Source organism: Ictalurus furcatus, chromosome 18, assembly GCF_023375685.1.
Source record: "Ictalurus furcatus strain D&B chromosome 18, Billie_1.0, whole genome shotgun sequence".
Lineage (NCBI taxonomy): Eukaryota > Metazoa > Chordata > Actinopteri > Siluriformes > Ictaluridae > Ictalurus > Ictalurus furcatus.
In genome coordinates, this window is record NC_071272.1 from 18291719 (window position 1) to 18318435 (window position 26717).

Here is a 26717-nt window from a genome sequence, read left to right on the forward strand (position 1 = left end):
GTTCAAACCCTGACTGATACTTTTCCAGAACTTTGTCCTTGACTTCTTTATGATGGTGTTTGTTTAGGTATGTTCTCTAACAAACTCTAGGGCCTTCTATGAACAGGTGTATTTATATTGAGATTAGGACTGCAACATTTAGTCTGAATAACTGATAATGTCAGTTTTTAAAAATGATCAATGTGGATTTTTATGCTCGACTAGTCATCTAGTTAACCAATAACAGAAACATAACAGTGCACAGGATTCTATTACTGGGCATTGCTCCTGGGTAGAGTAAAATGCCAAAGTGCAGAGCCGACATTGCTGCACCACACAGCACTTTTGATGTACAACATTCTTTGATGTTTAAAAGAAGGCAAAAAATTAATTGACAGATTTCACTGAAACATATAGGCCTTTTGTTTGGAAGATTGTTTTCTTGTTTAATGTATTTTAGTGCTGAGTTCATGTCTCACAAGGGCGAGAGACGCTTGCTCTCATTCTCTCTCACAGACAGAAATTTTAATAATGGAAAAAAGCCATTATTCAGCCCCAAAAAACCCAAAACACTGATAAAGTAAAAGCAAAAAGTCCAAAAAGTAAAAGCATTATACTATGCAGCGTGCAAAAAAATGGAAATACCTTTCATAACAGCATGGGCATTAAAAAGAATTGCTGCCGAGAACTGCTGCTTGGTGAATGAAATATATGGTTAACGTAATAGCCTTAAATTACGTTTCATTAGAAGCTTGACAGGTTTTCTTTGATGTAGTGTAATAGTAAAATATGTGCAGCAATTTTGTATCAATAGTTTGTATCAGAATTGTTACTTGCAATTTAGGGTTTTTATGTCAGGTGGTGGAGACAGAGACAGTTGCATGTTCAGAGTTTTATTAAAACAACAGGCATACAAATCCAAAACGTAAGGCAAGATCAAGGTCAGGATACAGGCAGTAGTCAGGTGATGTCCAATCAAAGTAACCAGGGCAAAAGACAAAGACATAAACCAAACAACAAGAACAGGAATCGAAACCAGAAAACACTACGGTAAGATAAAGGCTTGGTACCAACAGGTAAGAATCTACTTTGCATATACTTCGCATTGTGGTGGTGGAATGAGTATCCATATATAGTGTTGGCGTGACTGTGTAAGTGAGTCCTGGTGTGTGCAATCAGTAGGATGGTAAATGTGAGTCCATGATGGCTGCTGGATGTTGCAGTCCTCGGTGGCCATGTTTGCAGAGTGCTTCCTGGGTCTCCCCGGGGTGTGGACCTGGTATGTCAGGACATCTTGTATGATTTTTCTGGCAGTGGGTCAGTGGGTCATGAACATCCCGAACCGGGACCCAGCATCTCTTTTCTGGTCTAAGATCCCCATGACTATGTATGCCAGTTGTCCCTCAATGTCTAGGGGAGCTGGGGGTGTGGAGGGGGGTACATTGTTGGCTAGGTGTCCTAGCATGACTGGCTTGAGCTTAGATACATGGAATGTGGGTGCGTGGTAGGTGGAGTTTGTATGTGAATTCATTGATTTGTTTTGATGTTTTTTGAAGGGGCCTATGTAGCGGTGGGTGAGGTTTCTGTAACCATGCATGGCCTTGATGTCCTTGGTGGACAGCCATACGCTGTCTCCGGGTTCATAATGTGGAGTGGCATTGCAAGGTCTGTTTGCTCCTTCTTTTTCTGGGTTGCTTGTTCTAGGTATTGGTGTGCAACCTCCCACACTTGTTCACTTCTCCTGAACCAGTCATCGAAGGCAGGGGAGTCGGAGAGGTTGGCGTTCCATGGAAACAGGGGCGGTTGGTACATACAACACACTGGACTAAGGTTAGGTGCATGGCTGAATGACGTAGAGAGTTCTGGGTGTACTCTGCAGGAACCGGGGCCCAGTCCTCCTGATTGTTACCACATTATGCTCATAGGAGCCAGCCTATTTCTTAATTGGCCATCTCGACCTGGAAATTGGCTTGGGGATGGTAACCAGATGTGAGACTGACTGATACTCCTAACTTCTCCATAAAGCTGCTCCATACCTGGGCGGTGAATTGGTCTCCCCGATCACAAATGAGCTCTGCCGTTTCTAAGACTGAGGGGAGACTGGGGAGGGGAATCAGACTTGGAAAATCTGTCTATGAGCACCATGATGACTGTATTACCTTGAGAACATGGTAAATCTGTGACAAAGTCTATAGCAAGGTGAGACCACAGTCGTTGTGGTATGGGGAGTGGAAGAAGTTTATCAGTGGTAGCGTTTGGGGTACGTTGGACTGTACATGAAGAGTTATGACCCTTTGGATGATGGAGAGCATGTAGGGCCACCAGTACTTCCCCTGTATAAATAGGTGGGTTTTGTGAGTACCTGGATGTCCAGTAGCAGTTTTGTCCTTAATTTTTTTTTTTCGGGGGGGGGCTTGGTACAGGCGTGAGAGGGAGTAAGTTTTTGAATTCTTGGACCCTGGGTGGTAGAAGGGAATGAACCCGAACCTTGCAAAAAACAGGGCCCACCTTGCTTGTCGTGAGTTGAGTCTTTTGGCAGTCTTCATGTACTCTAAGTTTTTGTGGTCATTGTAGTTTCACTGCCAGGAGCTATTGGTTGCCAATGTAGTTGGTAGCTTAGGTTTCTCTTCAAACCTCTGTGACAACACAGCTCCCATGCCGGTCTCTGAAGCATCCACTTCCACAATGAATGGCCTGGAAGGGTCTGGATGTTTTAAAGTAGGGGCTGATGTGAACACTTCCTTGAGCCATTGAAATGCTTGGTCTGCTGAGGGGTTTCATTGTAGTTTTTTGGGACCTTTAATGAGAAGGGACCTGAGGGGCATCGTGATAGAACTGAACCCTCTGATGAATTGGCAGTAGAAGTTGGCAAACCCCAGAAACCTCTGTAGATCCTTCAATGCAGTAAGGGTCGGCCACTTGGTGACAGCAGTGTCTTGATCCTGGTTCATGAAAACACCTTCTTGATTGACTATGTAGCCAAGACATAATATTGTTGTAACATGGAACTCACATTTCTCCCCTTTTACAAACAGCTGGTTCTCCAAGAGTTGTATAAGAACCCTCCTGATGTGAGTGACATGTTCCTCTTTGGAAGGGGAGTAGATAAGGATGTCATCGATGTATGCAATGATGTACTTTCCAAGCATATCCCACAGGACATAATTTATGAGGCACTGGAACACTGCAGGTGCACAAGATAGCCCATACAGCATGACACAGTACCCAAAGTGGCCATAGGTAGTACTGAAGGCCGTTTTCCACTCATCCCCTTCTCGGATCCGGATGAGACTATATGCACTGCCCAAAGTGAGCTTTGTGAAGATCTTGGCTTCCTTGAGTGGATAATGATACTTGACTGTGACCTGGTTTAATCCACATGGCCTGAGTCCTCAACCCTTTTTTCTACAAAGAAAAAGCCTGCTAATGCTGGTAATGTGGAAGGATGAATGTATCCTTGTTCCAGGGCCTCTGTGATGTATTCATCAATGGCTTAGGTTTCCTTAACTGAGAGAGGGTACACATGGTTGCAAAGGGGCATAGCACCGGCCATGAGCTCAGTAGCGCAGTCATAAGGTTGATCGGGGGGAGGCTGCTAGCTTTGGTCTTGCTAAAGACTTCCTCGAGGTCCTGATTCTCTGGTGGTATTTCTGTGTTAGAGTCTGCTTCAGGACTCTCAATGGAAGTAGATGCTAATAGGAGAATAGGGGCCTGCAGACAGTGGTTTAAATAGTGTGGGGACCAGTGGAGGATTTCTCTGTTGGACCAGGAGATCTGTGGGTCATGGGTGTGCAGCCAGAGGAACCCCAACAAGATAGGAACATTCTTGGTGACTGTGACAAGGAGAGAGATTCATTCCTGATGGAGGGCACTGACTCTGAGAAGGGGTGTAATGCAGTGGATTATGGAACCCCCTCCAATGGGTCCCCCATCAAGGGATTGGATATGCAGGGGATTACAGAGTGGTTGGGTAGGCAGGTTCAGTTTTGTGACGAGAGAGCTGTCAAAGTTGCCAGCTGCTCCAAAGTCAATCAACACTGAGACAGTAGAAAAACTATCCGGGTCACCTATCTGCACAATTATGGCAAAATTTTGGTGAGTTTTAATATTGGGGACACTCACCGTGTTGGAGCAAGAAGGCTGGTTTTCTCAGTTGGTGCAGTTTGGAGAAGACCTGGATTTGGGTTGCAATGGGCATGAAGACACGGAGTGCTGAGGACTGCCGCAGTAAAAGCACAACTTGATTTTCTGAGGCCTTTGGCATTCCATATCTGTCAACTTAGCTTGTCCAAATTGCATGGGATTAGGCTCCTAGATTTCCGTCACAGAAGTTATCTGTGGTTTGCCCATCCGGTTCTTTAGTAAGTGGTTGAGACAGATGGAGCGATCGATGAGGGATGATTGATCATCAAGGCAAACCAGTTCCATTAGAATGTTGGGGTTCAATCCCTGATGGTAGGCTGCCTTTAGTGCTGGCTCATTCCAGCCACTGCCAGCGGCGAGGGTACAGAACTCTAATGCAAACTTGGTTGCCATGTCAGAGTGTGAGCAGTTGCTCTCCTACTTACTTTCCTTTGGGAAAATGATTGAAAACTTGCAGGAAGAGCTCCTAAAAGCACTCGTAAGAGGTTTAATGCTCTCCTCCTTGGTTCTAGATGGCACTAGTCAGGTGAGGGCCTTATATGTGAGCAAGTTGATGAACTGAGCAATTTTAGCAATTTCCGTCACTCCCTCTTGACTGAAGAAATACAAGGAGCAGTGAAGCAAAATCACCTGAATAGTTGTCAGGGCAAGTGATCAGCAACAGGGCAGACTGAGAGGGTGCCACCATAGTAACCAGTGTTGCTGGAGAGTTGGGCATTGATCATGACAATCTGCTGTTGCTGCTCACCAAAGAGGTGCCCTAGGGAGGCCAGGGCCTGTTGCCACTCTTGGAATCCTGCTGCCTCCATGTGCAGGCAAAGTATTCTGTCAGGTGGTGGAGATGGAGACAGTTGCAGGCTCAGAGTTTCATTAAAACAACAGGCAAACAACTCCAAAACAGGTGGTCAAGATGCAGGCAGTAGTCAGGTGATACGCAATCAGAGTAACCAGGACAAAAGACAAAGACATAAACCAAACAACTAGAACAGGAATCGAAACCAGAAAACACTACAGCTAATAAAGGCTTGGTATCTGCAGGTAAGAAACAATGAGCGTATATTTCGCACTGTGGTGGTGGAATGAGTGTGCTTATATACTGTTGGCGTGATTGTGTAAGTGAGTCCAGGTGTGTGTAATCAGTAGGATGGTGAGCGTGAATGTGCTAGAGTTCCTGATGGCTGAATGTAGTGATAGTGTTTGTTGGATGTTGTAGTCTTCGGCGGCCATGTTTGTAAGCCGTTCTAAGAGTTGTAGTCCACAGCCATGTTTGTAGGCCGCTCTGTGTGAAGCAATGCCGATTCCGGCGTTGACATGACATTTTACAGCGACTGGAACGAATACACAAAATCAAAATTGTATGTTTTTATGTGTAAGCAATTTTGCAAACTATACTGATTTTCAACCAACTTCAATATTATAGATTCATAACTTATAGTCTATTGCTAACTAGTTCATATGAGCTTTTCCTGTATCACTAGTATACTGATTTCCACCAAGAACAAATCCCACAGATTCACAGAGTCCACCATAATTTTTTTTTAAAAAATTGAATAGCCCACCATTATTGATTTTCTTTCTTCACAATTCTGTCAGCATTTTGGTGTGTATAAGCTCTGCTGTGGAACTGAATATAAATATATATTAACATATTAAAATATAAATATGCTGCTGCAGGTGTAGGTTTAAAATATGCATGAACTTTATTTCCTGAAAAACATGACTAATACTGTCATTTTGACCTGTGTGGAATAACTATGATTTAAATCATGAGAACAATGCTTTCAGTTAGTGAAATGAAATTTTCTTTCTTTAAACTGTATTTTGTATTTGCATATGTTTAAAGAAGGACCATTCATTTACATGTGGATTTATTATTGGGAAAAAACGTAGTGGTGTCTCAGTAATGTGACCCCTAATTTACACTGCATATATTTATAAAATGTTAAACCAATAAAGATAACACGTTATTTGTATTATTATTATTATTATTATTACATATTTAAATCTTACTTGCAGTTGTGACCATTGGAAACATTTTTGTGTTTGTATGAAAATGTTTATAGAATAAAACAAAAAAGTTATCTAGATCAACAATACAATTCATAGTAGTGTCATTACTATGATGCTAACTGTTGTAAAGAACTAGGAAGAATGATTCTACACTCAGCTCCAGAACTATTGGCACCCTTTGTAAAACAGGGTTTAAAACAGGTTACGAAAAATGTCTGCTGATAAGTACGTACCTTAATCTCACACTGAACATATGGGAGAAATCTAAAGTAAATTTGCTCCAGTTATTCAGTGTGAGATCTTTAATAGTTCTGGAGTTGACTGTATAACATGCAAGCAAGTCAGAGTAACCGAATTCACATCTTTTAGAATTGAAGCGCATACTTGGCATAAGCTTTCTCCACAAGGGCACTCCAGAACTCATTGCTATCATTTGAGTGGCAGTACACCAGCTGATTGTCCACTGTGGGCAAGCGGTCATCGATCACCACGTCCATCCATTCACCAAAGCGCCAGAAGCGGAAATGGAAGATTCCCGCGTAAGAGTCTGGTTTCTCCGGATCCCATTCCTGCTCTTTCCAGTCAGGGATAACCTGAAAAGAGAGAGCGAGAGAGCGAGAGAGAGAGAGAGAGAGGAAGCTACATAGATTGCACAGATCCTGTTGTTGTGATTTTAAATAATAAAAAACAGAGCTAATTCATCGTAGTCACAGAAATCAAATAATTGTTATTGCCTTCCAAAAATAGACCTGGTTTTATTTTTAGCTCTGTTGTTTAACAGTGGCCTGCTACATGATTTGTTCCCGCATGCAAGCTGGCTGGGGACCAGCTTCCTCTGGGGAGGGGCCATGCCAATCAAGGTTTCCAATTTGACTAGGCTCTGATTAGCATGCTGCGAGGCTCAGGCTTGCAACCGAGGAACTATAGGACGAGCATGACGAGCAGCCGTTTACAAAATGATAACAGCTCCTGCTGGAAGGACATCAGAGTGATTTAAGAGGCGTAGAGGAGCTGTTTCATTGAGATTAAGCTCCTCTGAGACAGCACAGAGAATGGATTTCAAGCACAGTTCTGTGGTAATTGCTCGATGAACAGCAGGTCTATTGCCACAAGTACATGCTCCGACCATGAATATGAGTAAAATTATTCAAAAATGCATCAACATTTCCAGTTTGCGTGGCACTGCTGCTCTTTAAACTTGTTTAGATTCAACATCACTGCTGTCTGAATTGCCTGGTTAAGTTTTTAACTGTCTTCAGAGAGGAAGCTTGTTTTCATACTGTGCACACATGCAGTCTTCTAAAAGCTGAAGGGCAATGTGAATTTACTTACACATACTTCCCCTTTTTTTTTTAAATATTACATCCACCAGAACCCTTGCATATAAACTGATAGCACCTACACACTAAAGGGAGAGGGGAGCATCATGGTGTGTGTGTGTGTGTGTGTAATGCTGTCTTTTGATATAATCCTTTTACAAATAGCTTGTTTAACTTCCCTTGTACAGTAGAACCCTTGAAATGTTTCCACATGGCCAACATTTTCTGACTGTTGACCTGCTGCTCAAACTGTTTGAACATGCCTGACCACTGACCAGCACTGGAGAGGAAATTAATTGGAACCACCTTCTAATTATCATCAGCAGTAACATTATTTGTAAAGTGTTTGATTTGACAATTCGTTGTAGGCCTATTTAATCTTTAATTTGGTTTGTTCTCTTTCTCTTCTGAAAACTGAAAGTGCCTTTTTTGACCATTTTTAGCTAAATGTTTTTGGCAGCATTGTTTACATAAATGTGGCTAACTTATGTTAACTATATAAGTGTCTTATGTTAGCTGGAACATACATTGATGGATTTTACTTCACACTAAAGAACTCAACATTTACCATAGAAGAAAGCAATGCTAGTGCTGCATCCTTAAAGTGGAAAGAAAATCTAGTTGAGATGAGAGAACCAGATAAAAAGTAGACTAAAATTAGACAGCTCTTTTTGTGATTTTTTAAAGTTATGACTACAGGGTGTCCCAAAATTCTCCATACATAGGGGACTATGTTTTCCAGCACCATGTCGGGTGTGCCTTTGTCAGTGGATGTTCGTGAATGTTCACTTCTCAGTCGGATGTCTTAATTTGTTAAGTTTGGTGACAGTGTCGTGTGTGATGTGCTTGCCATGTTTCCTGTTAAAGTCCATCACAACCTTGCAACTGCTTCCTGATCCAGCCATGAGAATGATTTCAACACATTCTTCTTTTGTCAAAGGTATTCTTAAAGCCCATCTGAAAAGGTATATAGTTTTGATGTATTATTAAGTCCAAAATCTCCTTTCCATTATGAATGAGTTTTGAATCCTGCTTTATTCTCAGTAAAGGGAATTGTGTTGAAATTCTTGCCTATCACACATACACTAAAGTATTTCTTTATTATTTATTTACACTATGGCATACACTGTATATCAAGAGACTGATTGGCTTCCCCTTATGAAATAGGTTTTGGACCCTTCCCAGTGTAATTGAGTGACATTTGGGGAAAAACCAGACTAGCTAAGCTTAAAAAAAAAAAAAATACTCATCACTCCTTCTGAAATTCCTTCAGCCCTAGTGTATACACGTCTGACTCAACGAGGCAGCTTGCTGAAAGCTAATACTGTCAAGGGAACAAAGCTCTTACTGAAGCACAGCTTCTTCCAAGCTAATGTCCTGTATCAGCAACCAGACGGGTATACAGTAGAATAAAAAATGGATTCAGCGGATGGTCAGAGTCTTAAGATATTACAAGTGTCCATCACAAGATACGTTTGTTGAATAGAGAGACTTAAAATAGACGGAACCCTGCAAATCCAGTTGCTTCATATTCCAGCTGCTCCAAGGAATATACTCCCTACCTTAAGTACAAACATCACAGCACTGGCCTGAGCAACAAGTCATCTTGACAGGAAGCAAACTGAAGCACCACTGGCTCCAGACTGTGTGGGCAGAATGGACACAGACAATCCAGACAGAAGACATAAGGAAACAACAGAAAAGCAAGCAGCCTTTTCTATCCACCATGAAGGTACTATATATGTCCAGCAGACGCAGCCTGTTCAGATCCTTTACATTTCATCCACCGACTGTCAGCAGTTACTGTGCTAAGGGTAAAGATATTAACATATAAATATGCTGCTGGAGGTGTAGGTGTAGAATAATGCATAAGTAGGCCTTTTATGTGGAAAACATGACTAGATGACTTTGCTCACCGAAAGGCATTTGTCTGGTTTGTTTACGGAATTCAAAGCATCTGATTCATTGCGCAAGGGCACCCATTATCCTAAAAATAACCTTTATTTACTGCGAAAGAACAATAATTGAATAACTGATGACAATTCACTCAAAGCATCTGATTTAATAAAAAAAAAACCCAAACAAAATATCCTTATATTTTTTCATCTGTGAAAGAATAATGCATATCACAGATCCTTGAGGAGAAAGTGTTTATTCATTCATTCATTCATTCATCCATCCATCCATCCATGGTTGTCTTCAATAGTTGTATATAATATATGACTAGGACTTTAGTTGAGGTATTTATTTAGATGAGGTGCTAATTGGGTTTGGACTACAATACATACATGCATGCCTGAATCTCAGTATCAGGTATCACTAGTAATAGACATGCTAACTATGCTAAACTGACAAAATAATGGTAACAAACCAGCCAATTAATTAACCAAACAAGGCAATAAATTCAGTCATATCCAGTTTGGTAAATGAGACGCAATATTAGGGAGCACAGTGGCTTAAAGGTTAGCACGTTTGCACCTCCAGGATTGGGGGTTCGAATCCCGGGTTCGAATGCCCTGTGTGTGTGGAGTATGCATGTTCTCCCCGTGTTTCAGGGGTTTCCTCTGGGTACTCCAATTTCCAGGGTACAAGACTCCTCCCATGAACATTTTAAAATCTATTTATTACCAATCTTAGATTGTGTACATTATCCCCCATACAAGTCCCTGTCAATGAGCTGTTACTATAGAAACAACAACACATTAAAAACAGCTCATTAATTTTTTACCTCTGATTTGACTTACAGCTGTCAGTACCACTGTTGAGTCATCTATATGATCATATTGAAACCTCTTTCACATTGAGGGTTATGACTGCAAAATCTCTTATTATTCAGCATTAAACTGAATATTTTAAACACACTGCAATTGGTAGATGCCCTGTACAAAACCAGCTCATAAATAAAGATGAAATTACAGTGAAACTGAATATTCACTAATGTTTGTAACATTTAAAAAAAAAAAAAAGAAAAGGAAAAAAAAAAAAAAAAGCCCTGCTCAAAACATACAAACTTACTTTCTGCCACAGAGACTCGCGCGAGGCCAGGCTTGAACACGCCGCCACGAACCAACAGTTTCCCAGCTGCCCTTGGTGCAAGTCATGAGCGCTGATGCCATCCACGAACAAATGAGGATCATCACACAGCTCCTGATTTAGACAGAAAGAGAAAGAAACTGACCAGTCAGAAAGTATGAATGTGTGAACAGATCACAGAGACTGTGGAATAGCAGCAGCTGTGAATACAAGAAAGCGGTGAAGGCTCCTCATGGATTAAAGAAGCAATAAAAAGAAGGAAAGGAAGATAAAATGGCCCTCTGAGATGGAGACCATAAATCTCTTCTCAGTGCGAGGAGGACGAAAATGGACAAATAAATTGTGTCTAGAGGTTCGACTCTACAGTCCACTCGATTTCATGAGACTTTTACTGACATGGAGGTTTGATGAAACTATGCTGGTTCATTCACCCCATTTTCCTTACGTTAGTCACATAACCAGTTTTGATTCAGCCATAGCTATCAAAAGAGAGAGTAAGAAGGACTGAGACTCCTACTAGACTAATAGATTTAAGAATTACTCCAGTTTTTTTATATACCTCTATCTACAGCACCTGTGGTATATGGATGGAACAAATATTTTAACATTGTGCTGATACAAAAAAACAAAATCCTGTTTACCCGAAACTCAAATGGTCTAAAGTCTAAAGGCAGTCATCAAATTATTTATATTTATGCAAAACATATTTGTAGAATGCTTTCATGATTCCTCATTCAAAGGTGTTTGTAAATGAAGCTCTAAATCTGTATGATTGCTCTATACAGAGAAGGGACTACTTTTTTCAGAGAGATGAATTTTTGGTTTTATCAGCAGTCTAGTTGTGTGTGTCTGATGGTGTATGTGTACCACGAAACCTTAGGAAAAGTGTAAAGTAACCAGAACTATTTTTACTGTATTGCTCCAGTGTTGGAACCCATCCATCCATCCATTTCCATACTTAGTGTATACGTGATTACCTGAAGAATCACTGAAGAATTTCAACCATTTCTCTGAACTAACTTTCATCCATCCAACCCTGGACGGGGTACCAACCCATCACAGGGCACAATCACACCCATTCACACATTTGGAATTTCCAAATTGTCCGTAGTGCGTGTGTATGATTAGATAACATTAGATGAGGTTCAAGAATACATGGCAAGGGATCTGAGACCATTCCTCCATACAGATTCTCTACAGATCCTTCAAATTTCGAGGTCCATGCTGGTGGACTCTCCTCTTCAGTTCACCCCACAGGTTTTCTATAGTTTTCAAGTCAGGTGACTGGGATGGCCATGGCAGGACCTTGATTTTGTGGTCAGTAAACCATTCTTGTGTTGATTTTGATGTATGTTTTGGATAATTGTACTAGTGGAAGATCCAACCACGGCCCATATTAAGCTTTCTGGCAGAGACAGTCAGGTTTTCATTTAATATCGGTTGATATTTGAGTCCATGATGCCATGTATCCCAACAAAATGTCCAGGTCCTCTGGCAGAAAAACAGCTCCAAAACATTAAAGAGCCACCACCATATTTAACCATGGGCATGAGGTACTTTTCCATATGGCTACCTCTCTGTGTGCACCAAAACCACCTCTGGTGTTTATTGCCAAAAAGCTCTACTTTGGTTTCATAGAACCCGAACCATAGAAGTTCCAGTAGTGTCTGGCAAACTGAAGACGCTTGAGTTTGTTTTTGGATGAGAGTAGAGGCTTTTTTCTTGAAACCTTTCCAAACAACTTGTGGTGATGTAGGTGACTTCGGATTGTAGTTTTGGAGACTTTCTGACCCCAAGATGCAAATAACTTCTGCAATTCTCCAGCTATGATCCTTGGAGATTTTTTTTGCCCACTCGAACCATCCTCTTCACAGTGCGTTGAGACAATATAGACACACGTTCAATTCCAGGTTGATTCATAACATTTCCAGTTGACTGGAACTTCCTAATTATTACCCTGGTGGAAATGGGCATTTTCAATGCTTTTGCTGCACATCACAGCTATATTCCTTGGTCTAACCCATTGTTATGAATGACTAAGGGAATTTGGAATATGTGTTACCTCATATTTATATCTCTGTGAAACAGGAAGTCATGGTTGAACAATTTCCTGTTTTTAGTAACCCAGGTGTACTTAAAAAAATATATATCAATGAGAATATACTTCAAATATATTTTCTCATATGAACTCATAGGTGTGCCAATAATTGTTGCACACCTATATTTAAGATATTTAAGTTTTTTTTTTTTTTTATAAACCTGTGTTGTGTTTGCAATTGTTTGATATCCATGAGAGCAGAGTATTTTTGTGAATTTCTTGAACAAAAGATCAAAAGGTTAAACAATAACGACAATTTTTCAGTCTTCTTTGCTCATATTTACCAAGGGTGCCAATATTAGTGGATGTCACTGTATGTATTCAATGTATTGTGTTGTGACCAAACATCACGATTATTCCTAAAACATATAAATGTATACAGCAAATAAAATGATTCTGATTCTGAATGATTATATTTCAGACGAATTGTGTACATTTAATTTTCAAAGTCCTTTAATTAAGAAAACTAATCCTTTAATTAATCCCTTAAGCACTGTGATTGTGGATGACCCAGTGAGTGTGAATAAATGACAGGACTCTGGACCTATTGCAAAGTGAACAGTGTAGTTCTTTACTACCCGTGTCATCAGCGCAGGGACACACTCAGGGCAGGAGGGCTGGGACAGAGACATTAAGAGAGATGGAGCTGAGAGAAGCAGCAGGCAAAGTGCAGAGTGTGTGCGTGTGTGCGTGCTTGTGTGTGTGTGTGTGTGTGTGAGAGAGAGACTACAGCTCATTTACCCTCACTACTCACCCCCAGGAGGCTCTGCAAATGAGCGCAGGAGGAAAATTAAGCTTTTATGGTCGACTCTGAACACTGGACCTTTGCAACGGAATGAATCGACAAGTCTTATATTACACGGCAAAACACACACACACACACACGCACTCACACACTCCTCTATTTGAACCGCTTCCCAGATCTCAGCTGGTATGCCGTACATAGCGGCCCCACGATGTGTGTCTCATATCGGGCAACAGACAGACTTCATTTTTCATCGTACTCCTGTAATGTGTGAAGAGGAAGTGTGATGATGTCATGGGAAAACCCACACCTTTATTTTCTTCCGCTCACCAGCTGAGTCTTTCTGTGTGGGGCCTTCCTATTTTACACTCACACATTCACATTTATATTTACATTCACACAGCATGACTGATTTTCCATCCTGTGTGGATGTGACTGCAGAATAATGGTGTCTTCTCACGGCGATGTTGCTTTGATGGGGTTCATTTAAGGCAGTCGTACTCGAATGAAAATATTGTAACCCTTAAACACACAAAATGTTACAAAAATACTTACAATAATTATGATGCTGATTAAAAGAACTGACATCTTTTTATTAAGCTATTTACCTTAAGGATGCTTTTCACTAGGCATTTTTTTTCTCAGCTGCCAGCCCACATTTGACTTGGACTCCGATGAGCAGCGGCTGTTTTTAAATAGCACTGCCGCTAGCGCAGGATATTTTCTTGAACACTTTGATAAATTGCAGAATTGAAAAGAAACATGAGCCTGCCCATCCTCAGCCCACTCACAAATCTCTCCCTTGCCCACCCTCAATCAACCCACTCATCAAGCCCACATGACCACCTAAGGGCCTAGGAAGAAGGGAAAAATAAAATAAAAATAAAAAAGTAGGCTAAAGCAAAATAAAGTTAAGAACGTAAAATAAAATACAATAAAACATTTTATTTAAAAAAAAAGCAAAAGGTTAAAGCCAGAAAAAAGGTTACTTAGCATGTCAAGGGCAGTGGTCTTTTAAAAAAACGTGAGAAAAGTTTCCCAATTCTGAAAAAAATATTGTGTCCAATCAACTGCAAACAGACATCCATCCCTTTTCCACACCGCTTATCCTACACAGGGTCACGGAGGAGCCTGGAGCCTATCCCAGGAAATTCGGGGCACAAGGCGGGGGACACCCTGGACAGGGTCCCAACCCATCACAGGGCACAGTCGCACACACAATCACACACTATGGACAATTTGGAAATACCAATCAGCCTCCAATGCATGTCTTTGGACTGGAGGAGGGAACCGGAGTACCTGGAGAAAACCCCTGAAGCACAGGGAGAACATGCAAAATGCGCACACAGGGCAAAGGCGGGATTCGAACCCCCAACCCTGGAAGTGTGAAGCAAACGTGCTAACTACTTATGCACCATGCACCACAAAAACAAACATGGAGTCCTTATACCATATGTAGAGTTTGCTGAATAAATATTAAAACATGTATAGCAGTTTTCTATCCCTAATTTTAGACAGTTTTAGATAATAGCTCTGACGTGGAGTTCCTGACACAAAGGTGTTTAACACAGTAGATATCACAATGTTTGGTGCTTCAGAAACAGTTGTTTTCAGTGACCGGGCTTAATAAATGAACTAAATTTGAGACATTTCTTTTTCCTTTCTGACACTCATTCGTACTCTTCATGTCTGATGGACTTAGCCAAAATGTAATAAAAACCAATCTGAGCACTTTACGGCTTCTACATTGAATTAATGATCAATAGTGCACTTGTGTTTCAGACACTATTCGAGGAGAGTTGGAAACGGAATGAGAGTGGGAGAGATTAAGAGAGAGAAAGTAATGCAGAGATGTGCTCTGATTCATCATAAAAGCCAGGATATGAATTGTTATTTTTGTGGGTGTGTGTCGTTCTCATAACCACGCTGTAAAAGACGATTCTGCCGCAGAACCCTGACATCATCCTCGGATGTTTTGTCTGCCGAATGTAAAAACAAAATGCAGTAAGGGGCGGAGCTTTAGAACTGCACAGATGTAACTAGTGGTTTGTTAAGAGGTGGAGGTTTGAGTGGCGACTTCTAAAAACTCATCACATGATGAAATTCTAACATTTTCTATTATATACAGTTCTACAGAACTACAGACTTTCCTCGACTGAAACATGTTTCTCTTCTGCATGTACAATATCTCAACCACAAGTAAAGTATGAAGCAGCATTTAAGTCTGGTTACTGTTCAATTAAAAAGAGAGAAAATTCATTTCAATTTGACTGAAAGCCTACCTCTACATTTATAACCAAATCCATGGGAAGCCTACCTCTACATTATAACCATGGGAAAATAAACTGACAAACTGGAATGTTAAGTTTACAATAGGAAATGTTCGTTATAACTTTGATGATCAGCAACATCCACATTGGTTTGTCTCATCATCTGAGGTAAAAACTCACTCGTGTCATTTAAACACTAGCCTTATCGTTGTCTATTCACTTGATTGATCTCTCATCACACTAACATCAGTGGGGAAATAATCGCTGATTCATTTTGTGAAATATATTTGGCTACATTTCTTTTTATTACGCCATTTGAACATGTTAAAATGCTATCTGTGCACAGTGTACATGTGCTCATCTCTGTTTTGTTGAGTTTGTTTCAAGTTAGCCATTTAGCAATTTCTTTCAATGGTAAGCTTATGTTCCTGGAAGACTGCTTGCACTAAAGCAGCCCCTGATACAGCCCCTGTACACAAAGCGAGGTCCATAACAATATGGTTTGTCATGGTTGGTGTGGAAGAACCATGATACTGTAGGAGTGGCCTGCACAGAGCTCTGACCTCAACCCCATTAAACACCTTTAGAATGAATTGGAGCGCCGGCTGCATATCAGGCCTCCTCATCTGACATCAATACCGGTCTTCACTAATGCTCTTGTGGCTGAGCGAGCAAAAATCCAGAATAAAGCCTTCCCAGAAGAGCGGAGGCTGTTATAGCAGCAAAAGGGTTACAGACTCTGAAAAGGGATGTTCAACAAGCATATATGGCTTTGATGAGTAGGTGTCCACATGCTTTTGGACATATAGTGCATCTTGTCATAAACTTAGAGTAAAATGGTTAATTTCTTCCTCGAAAAGAAAGTCACTATCTTTGTATTCTGTCTATTTAGATTCAGGGCCAGTAGGATAGTGGAACATCTGCCTCCATGAACTAGGGATTGCATGACTATTTATTTTTAGTAGTCTACCAGAGTTTTAAAAAAGTTGTCAACTAGTTTTCTTTTCCATAGGACATCACTATGTTTCAGCTATTTTATTAGTGCAGTCAAATGCTGATTAAACACAAATAATGCATCAGACCGCACTTCAATTAACACCAATATACAGGCTAAAATTTCATTTACAACTACAGTGTTTACTGTTAATGTTCTCCCCATGCTTCGGGGGTTTCCTCCAGGTATTCTGGTTTCCTCCCCAAGTTCAAAGACATGTGTTGTAGGCTGATTGGCATTTCCAAATTGTCTGGAGTGTGTGAATGGGTGTGTGAATGTATAGGTGCATCTCAAAAAATTTTAATATCGTGGAAAAGTTAGTTTTTTCTGTATTTTAATTCAAAAAGTGGAACTTTTATATATTTACTCTAATATTTTGAGATACTGGAATTTTGATGTCCATGAGATGTAAGCCGTAATCATCAAGATTAAAACAACAACAAAAAGGCTTTATGTGTAATGGATCTAGAAAAAAGAAAGTTCCACTTTTTTAATTAAATTACAAAAAAAAAAAAAAAAAACTTTTCCTTGATATTCTAATTTTTTGAGATGCACCAGTATGTGTGATTGTGTCCTTTGATGGGTTGTCCCCTGCCTTGGGCCCTGAGTCCCCTGGGATAGGCTCCAGGCAGTACAGAAAATGGAGGGATGGAAATGTGAAAAAAAAAAATCTGTGTATCAATGCCACAAATCTTAAAATGGACTATCTTGGATGCACTGGCACCTCAGTTGATATCACTGATTTTCAAACTGAGACCATGCAGCGTGGAAGCTAATGTAACTCAGGTTTCCCTGGATGGAGGATGCAGCAGCGTCTGGGTGGTTTTTCCAGGCTGATGATGACCTGGGAGTTCAGCCACGGGTCTGGATCAGCCTCTTACTAAGCTGGCTAAGACTGGATAGTGACATGCAACCCATGTGACCGAAGGAATCCACTATGCTACAGTACAAGGATTTTATTTCAATTTTATTTAGCTTTAAAAGACAACAGAAACAACCTGGAGGAATTCCTTCAGCAGTGGGAGGAACCGGGATTAAAGAACTGCCTTGTGCAACAGCTCTACATTTCATACAAAGTGCTATAAAAGTGTTCACAGTCCAATAAAGCAAAAGAAAAAAGCATTTCCCAGTGTAGTCTTGCATAACGCAGTTTGAGTGCAGAATTGGCTTTATCTAGTTGGAAATACTGTTTCAGAATAACAAGTACATTTATCCTGCTTACTTTTTCCCAGAGCTGACTAGTGAATGGATTAGTCCACCAGTCTATGCAAACTCTACCATAAACACACATATTTTTAATCACAGTTCTAAAGCGTTCTGTTTAATCTTGTAGATTCTGTATAACAATGCCTCCTCCTCAACATGAGCCAGACTCAGACACTCACACAGATCCAGAATTTCTTGCTGAATTCTATTCGATGATGTACTCCTGTGCTCCTTGAGCTGTTGCTAGGCCATTTTCTGAGGGCTGAGACAGAAAGCCAAACCAATCGAAGTCCCATTTTAACCCGGACTTCAATGGATCTAGCTGGCAGGGCTGCAGGAGAAATGACCCTTATGTCATGCCTCTCTCATCTATTGCTCGAAATGGGTGGAGGGGGCACATTTTTATGTGCGTGCAGACGTTATTCTCCTGAGCATAGTGTAAGACGACACGACGGTAGAATGCTGACATCAGCCTCAGTCCTTCTGTTTGCCTGATTAAAGGGATAAAATGCAGGATGTTCATCTGAATCTACACATAGTCTGATGGGATTGTTGCGCTTTGATATAATACATGCATAGCAACTAGCAATTTTGCTTAGTGACAGGCTGCTTAGCATCTCTTACTGTTACATTTCTGCTGAACTGCTGAAATTGCTCTTGGTCGTGCTTAGCTGTAAAACGGTGATTAGTCCAGATGCTTGTCTCGCTGTTTTCTTTGCTGCAGGAGAGAAAAAAACTTGTTATAAGTTCTGGGCCTGCTGTGATGAGATTTAGGAAGGAACGCAGCAATCATTTTTGCCTATCTAGATTTTTTCGCCCCTCATAACTGTAAGCAACAGGCAACATGAATAAAATAGTGAGACACAAGCCCAGACAAAAGCAAGCGCTACTTAATTATGTTTAGAATACATAATTCTGCATTTCGGAAATACTGGCACCCTTCACTAAAATGCGGGGGGAAAATGAAGACATTTTTTAAATATTGGGATACTGTTTTGTATTACATTTTGACATTACTAGTTTTGACACCATTTCTCCAGCAGCAAGCTTCCTTTTCTATATGTTATAGTTTCTCTATGAAAAAGGAGTTATAATGAGAATGGCGGGGGCACGGTGGCTTAATGCTTAGCACGTTTGCCTCACACATCCGCCCTGTGAGCGCAGAGTTTGCATGTTCTCCCCATGTTTCTGAGGGTTTCCTCCGGGTACTCCAGTTTCCTCCCGAAAGACATGGGCTGCATTCGAAACCACATTCTATGACAGTACCTACTGCTTGGCTGTTGATACTGTATGTACTGATCATTAGAAGTGTATACCATGAATACAATTCGGACATACTACATCCACCATGTTGGAATTGTCATGTGACCTACAACTTAAAAAGAGCCGATGCACTTCCTTCTACCATTTTTGATTCTGAAATCTCTTCCTGTTGCTTTATGGGATAGCACAGTGTCCGTTGAGTCTATACTGCGGAATCTCGGCGGAAGCAGTATGTCATCCGGGGATTTCTTGCCTGCTGTTGAATATGAATACTGAGAATTTGGACATACTACTCCTTTGGCATATGGCTTTTTGCCTACTGTATAGTAGGGTAGTGGGGATACTCTGATTGGCATTTCCAAATTGTCTGTAGAGTTTGAATGTGTGTGTGACTGTGCCCTGTGATGGGTTGGCACCCTGTCCAGGGTGTCCCATGAATTGTGGGAGAGTTTCCTGGGATAGGCTCCAGGCTTCCCGGTGACCCTGTGTAGGATAAGCAGTATGAAAAATGGATGGATGGATAATGAGTTAAAACAACATTAAATAGTTTCTTCTATTGTTTATGTGGAAATTTTGAACTATAAGTAGCCATGACTTAGTGAATATGTGTGGTAATGAGATCACTTTATTTCAGTAAATATATTTCCAATGAGGTTATTCACATGAAATTTTCACCAGACTTTGGTATTAACTCAAGAAATCCAAACATTAAAGTCCATAAATGAAGTTATGTGTAATAAAGTGGAATGACACAGGAAAAAAGTAGTGAAAAATTTATGTGAATAACCTCATTGTTCCATGCTTATTTCCCCTACTGTATACTGTTTTTTTATTTTTTATTTTTTATTTTATTTATTTATTTATTTTACAGAAACCATCACACACTGCTGCAGCTCAACAGTTTTAGTTAACAATAGGTGATAAAGAAGTTTACATGCACAATTTATTTTGTTAAAGGAGGAATAAAACACTTTGGGACGTGCTGTTATTGGAGAATAAACTTCAGGGTGGTAACACTAACTCATCAGACTGCATCACATCATGCTGTTGTTGATTATTTTCCTGTAACAGCATGCCCCAAGTGTTTTATTCCTAACATGTTGATTGCACTATTTGTTTTCTTACAGAAAGGAGGATGATGACAGAAGCTGTAGATTACATGATTAAAAAAATACAAACAAACAAAACAAAGAAAACCTAGTCTATACTGACACAGGTAAACCCCATTTTATATGAACACACAGTACCGTTCCTAAAAGTTTCCCTGAGTGAAACATGAAAATGATAGAATATGACATGCTGAGCATACGCATTGGATGCGTGGATGGAAAGACAACAGATTTTTAAAAAAGATGTGTTTTCAGCCCTTCATTGTTTTTGCCTGTCATGTACTGCTCCATTCAACTGAGAGAGAGCGAGAGAGAGAGAGAGAGAGAGAGAGAGAGAGAGAGAGAGAGAGAGAGACTGACTGACAAAGACAAATGAGAGCTGGTGAGATTAGTTCGGGTGCTAACAGCGCTAAGCATGATTTGTGGACACTTCATAATTCAAGGGCCTAACACTGACCCCACTTCACTTTACTACGTCACAGAGGAACAAAAGAAGAAAATTAACTCAAAAGGGCACAAAAAATGAACAGCTCGTCATCATTAAAGCAAGTAATCATGTCTGCCATTATTGCTCATTCTCTATGACTACGTTTACACGGACAGCAATAGTCTAATTATTGACCTTATTCTGAATAAGACAATATTATGATTAAGGTGTTTACATGAGTTGTTTATAGAATATTCCTTTCATGATCAGGTTTTACATGTTATAGAACACAGATCGATTAACGGCACACGTCATTACATCCCCATGTTAAGCCGTCCGACGTCCCTCCAGAATTTCATGCATCAACAAACAGTTCGTCTTCGTTATGGTTATACAGTTTTGGGTGTTTTTATTTTTAATTTTACGAAAGCTTCAAGTGCAGTTAATTATTTGTCATGCTATACGTGCAAATAGACGACTGCTTGAAGCCGTGGGCTGTGTCCGAAACCGCATACTTATAATGTTTACATGAATTTCGCCTACTATATAGTAGGTAAGTCCGCGGTTTCGGACGCAGCCGTGCTCTCTTGTTTGCAGTCAAACGGTTGAGCACTGCCATGTGTGTATGTGTCCTGTCACAAAATGCGGTGAAAACTCTCACACGACGTTAATAGTGTGATTAAGATGTGTAAATGTCTATAATGCACGTCAGTAATGCGACTAAAATAGGAATACTCCACACGTCTTAATTCGATTCGTGTTTACGAGTATGAGTTTAGTCGGATTAAGGTAATCAATAATGTTTACATGGTAGTTTCTCAATCAGAGTACTGTCTTAACCGGGTTAATATCGGATTATTGTTGTCCATGTAAACGTACTGTCTGACTTGTGTGTCTTTAAACCCATGTATGAACTCAAAGTCATGCACTTTAGATGTTTCTCAGTAAGCACAATAATCTAAATGACTTACATTAGACACAATCAAATCGATGAACATTCATGAATCTCCATATTCTTCCTGTCCATCTCAAAAAAAAGTCGTTTCTGACAGGTCGACATTAACAGACAATTTCCACTTTCTGTTCAGTATATATGGTAGCTCAGTGGTTAAGATGTTGGACTACTGATCGGCCAAGCTGCCACTGCTGGGCCCTTGAGTATGGCCCTTAACCCTCAAATGCTCAGTTGTATAAATGAGAGAAATGTCAGTCGCTCTGCATAAGGGCATCTGCCAAATGCCGTAAATGTAAATGTGCATACAGTATTAGCCTAAAGTGTTTAATATTTGAATAGTTAGCATTTATTAATGAAATAAATGCCCATAAGAATTTTGTAAAGCAGCACTGTCTGCAAAGAAGCCCAAAAATGTGTCATCATAAAGTTAGGCCTGTCATGACAATTACCGTACCATATATGGACATTTGTGCTGACCTGAATGAATGTCACCAAAATTTTCTGCTTTTCCTCTTCGAATTTAAGATTAAAAATAGCAAGCACTAGCACCGACTTTAATTAAAACATACTGCTGAAAAAAATGACATGCAAGATATTAACAATGTACTAACAATGTTTTTTGAAGAAGAAAAGTCTAGAAATAATCCAGTCGTAGTCAATAATGTCAGGGATTGACCCGTTTAAGCTGCGTGACCTGAAGCTGAACAGTGAATGAACACCTGTAAACTGAAACGCTTTACTAGTGGGTTAATTAACATAACATAAACCTAATATTATATCATCCAACAAAAGTGGCTATGGTGACAGGCCTACCCTCAAATAGACAACTTCTGCAGGTAGATCCTGTCAGTCACAGTAGGGTCATGATATCAAATGGGAATGCAAAAACATTCTACTGCAGATCAGTAAGTTGGTGTTACGATTGTATTATATCATGGGATCTCTTCATATGCATAAAACCATTCTACCTAGGCACACTCTTATTGAAGGACACTCTTATTAAAATACACTCTTATTGAAGGCTGTGTGTATTCTTCATCACATGAAGCTGATGAAGTAACTACAGAGTTGTAGAAGAAGCAGAATTAAGTCAATTAACTTCAGTGCACACAAAATCTTTCACTCTATGTATTCACCTGGCATGACTGTCACTGATAGGCTGTATGAATCTACAGTTTGGACTGGAAAGAAATGAGGTCCAGCCTCGTTTCTTCATACCATTCTGTGTGGTTTTTACTTGCAACTTTTGGTTGTGCTTTTCTCGCTTCTAGAAAACTTAAAAAAACGTTCAAAGAAAATACGAGCCTGCTGACTTCACACATAAGAAAATTACTTCTTATAGCATTACAAGATGTAGCACTTTTATTTTTTACTGATTCCTCTTACGTTCTTTGTAGTTCGTTGTTCTTTGAGGAGGGTTCAGATGTAGTAGAATTGTACTGCGGAGCTAAGAAAAGCAGTCATGCTGTCGGGGTCCATTTTAGCGGTTATAAATAATAATGGGTCTGCAGAAGCAGCAGTTTGGGAGCTCTGGAACAGAACACTCCTCTGGGTCCTGTATGTGTGTGTGTGTGTGTGTGTGTGTGTGTGTGAGTTACATTTTAACAAACATTAGTAATATTTACTGAGAATGCTATCTAGCTAAAATGAGACAACAGAGTTTCTGAGAGGATTTCCTATTTTTTTTAAATAAATGTTTGTTATATTTCCTGCTAATCCTTGCTAGCTGACTACAAGCTAACTTGACATATTTTCTGACAGGATTTTTTTTTCAGTCTGTTTAATAAATGTTTGTAATATTGTAATCCTGTGTATGCTAGCTAGCTTGAACTTAGCTAGCTAAAACTAAAACCTGAGAGGATTTCAGAGAGTCCTATTCATGATCATTCGGAATTGTTCATAGCCAAGAAAAGCAGCCATGCTGTCAGGCTACATTTTAGCAGTGATAAATAATAATGGGGCTGCAGAAGAACACTCCTCTGGGTCCCCGTGCGTGTGTATATGTGTGTGTATGTGTGTGTTGTGAGAGAGATTCCAGAGCAGGCAGTGTTCCAGGACAGAAGAGCTGCAGACGGAGTAAGATTGAGGGATGATTGACTTGGATAGTTCTGACACTTTGCCTGCCCCTGGGCATTGTAGGCTGAGGAGAACGATCTGCATTTACAGTTCCTTCTCTTTTAGCTGCAGGGTCATTAATGTGTGTACATGTGCATTCTTTATAGGCTGCTATTGTATTATTTAGACTTGTCGCTTTGCTTGCAGGTCATAATACTGCAAGAGGATCGATGACACAACAAGCGTGGCTAACCTTTGTAAAGTAAGCACATTATCTCATTCATACAGAAAATTACAGCTGTGCCATTGAACATTTTAGTTCTCACTGGTTGGGGGGGGGCTTGGTAGCTAACAACTTGACAATTTCTGAGAGGATTTTGTACTCATGTTAATAAATGTTTGCAATATTTACTGCTAACCTGCTAGCTAGCTAACATGAGTAAACGGAATTTCTGAGAGGATTTTTAGTCATGTTAATAAATATTTGTAATATTTATAGCTAATCCTAACTAGCTGCCTAAGAAGCTAACATTACAGGATTTCTGAGTGGATTTTTAGTCATGTTAATACATGGTTGTAATATTTCCTGCTAATCCTAACTAGCTGCCTAACCACCCTGCTGAAAAAAAAAAAATAATAGAAAAAAATCACAGAAATTCTAATGGTTTACACTACAAATACTATTACAAACCATCAGCTAACCATTACAACCATTACCATTAACAGTCCTTAATGGTATCCACTAGACATAACATGCCACCAATAGAAGGCAACAAATTACCAGTAGAGACTCTCAGGGCCCATTACAGTTTCCAAAAAAACAATACAACTCCGATTATAACCATTAAAAACCATTACAAATTCTACGAGGGTTTCTATTGTTTCTTTCAGCAGGGAAACTAACTTAACAGGATTTCTGAGAGGATTTTTAGTCATGTAAATACATGTTTGTAATATTTACTGCTAACACTAACTAGCTGCCTAACCAGCTAACTTAACAGGATTTCTGAGAGGATTTTTAGTCATGTTAATAAATGTTTGTAATATTTACTGCTAACACTAACTAGCTAACATGAGTCAACAGGATTTCTGAGAGGAGTTTTAGTCCTATTAATAAATGTTTGTAATATTTCTTGTTATCCTAACTAGCTGAAAAACAAGCTAACTTGACAGGATTTCTGAGTGGATTTTTAGTCATGTTAATACATGGTTGTAACACTGACTGCTAAGACTAGCTAAGTAACATGAGTCATCATGATATCTGAGAGGATTTTGAAATCATAGTCAAAATTGATTTACCCTCACCAGGTAGCAAAGATTCTAATAAAGTTATATTATCTTAGAAAGTACATCAGACCAGGTATAATCCCAGATTTTTGCAAAGAAAACAGCAAGACACCCTTCTAGTTTGGTAATTACTAGTATTAGTTTCAACACAGGACCAGAAAGTACCTGCTGAAGTAGCCATAAAAACACTAAAGAGATCATTCAGAAACATTCAGAAAATACATTAATATCAAGCACAAAGATTTACTCCCAGCCGAGCATAAAAAAACACAGATGCTTAATGAGGGCCTTTCACAAGCCCCTCCTCCTCTGACACTCAACAAAAGGTCAAACATTTTGATTAGATGAGTAATGGAATATATACTATGAGCTTAAAAGTGGACAAAAGTGAATCAAATGCATCAAATGCTTCATATAACAGATCATCATTTCTCACGCACTCTTTCAAAGCCCTCTGTCCTTGGGGAAGACACCATGGGACGAGAATAAATTGAACACAGCTCACCAACTGTGTACACTAAATGAGAGTTTAAGCAACACAGCATGCTTCAAAATAAGCGACTCTGTGAGTTGGATATCCGTTTCTCTCATGGAAATCCTGTATGTACAGTAGATGTAAGAAACTCATGCCAGCGACTCACCCCAGGTCTTTTCCAGTGCACACGGCCAATGACGTTCCCCTGATAGAACAGCGAGTCATCCACAGTGGGGAAGAACGGATCCTCGAACAGGGTCCCGCTTTGCAGACACTGCTTCTTCAGCACCAAATACTGCTGCCCCTCAAAGGCCTTCACCGAGGAGAACATCCTTCAAGCTGCAGCTACAGTGGAGACCAGATGAAATGAAGGGAAAGAGAGACATGATTCACCATGACAGCACAAGTGAAAAATTATGACAGGAGTTCACTTGAGAAAGATGCTGGAACTAAAGGTAGTGCTCCGGAGAATACTCTTAATGCACTGTCTGTCTTTTAAGTTGTTAAGCTTCTGCTCAAGCATGCCTCTGCCTAGTCCTAAACCTCATAACTATTATTTAAACATACGTTGTAATATTTAAGTATCCTCACTGTTAATGCAGTATCAAAAACAGTTTATCTAAATAGTTCTCTCAGCAACATTAACGCAGTATATTATTACATATAGTGTCATAAATAAAGTGCAGCTATGAGAATGAGTAGACCTGCTCATCAAGGAGTTTGGGGTGGGGTGGCCGGCTGTGGTAACAATTCCCTGGCAATTTGTGTTTGTGAAAATGCTGGAGTCAGCATTTTGGTATACATGTTGGCTGTTTATTGTTAATATGCTTTAATATTAACCATAAACGGCTGTGGCTCAGGTGATAGAGCGGGTTGTCCACTAATCGTAGGGTTGGTGGTTCGATTCCCGGTCCACATGACTCCACATACCGAAGTGTCCTTGGGCAAGACACTGAACCCCAAGTTGCTCCCGATGGCAAGTTAGCGCCTTGCATGGCAGCTCTGCTACCATTGGTGTGTGAGTGTGTGTGTGAATGGGTGTATGAGACATGGTGTAAAGCGCTTTGGATAAAAGCGCTATATAAGTGCAGACCAATATGTAAGCAATAAACCACTTGCGGGTTTGCTGTCATAGGAAAATAATCAATGACATGGTGGTGTGTTGTGGCCTGAAATGAAGTACACATACTGGTACCACTCTAAAGTCAATTTTCCCCCTATTTTTGTTTTATTAAAAACATATCATAGTTTTTGTCTATTTATAGTCACATTTATTGCTGTTAAATGTCCACAAAACAAAATAGTGCCAGTTATGATTTATATTATAGGATCTATAAACAGTTTTTCCC

The 26717-nt window shown here is 40.0% G+C and overlaps 1 protein-coding gene across 1 annotated transcript in view; it reads right to left on the minus strand.

The window, feature by feature from the left end:
- Positions 1-25955, minus strand: part of capn5b (calpain 5b) — a 47143-nt gene extending 21188 nt beyond the window's left edge. Inside the window, exons 1-3 of the mRNA XM_053649501.1 lie at positions 25535-25955; positions 10467-10598; positions 6517-6725 (exon numbers count right to left, since the gene is read on the minus strand). Of these exons, the coding sequence (XP_053505476.1) occupies positions 6517-6725; positions 10467-10598; positions 25535-25699 (506 nt within the window). The 5' untranslated portion in view covers positions 25700-25955. The remainder of the gene's footprint in view (positions 1-6516; positions 6726-10466; positions 10599-25534) is intronic.
- Positions 25956-26717: the final 762 nt, after the last annotated feature.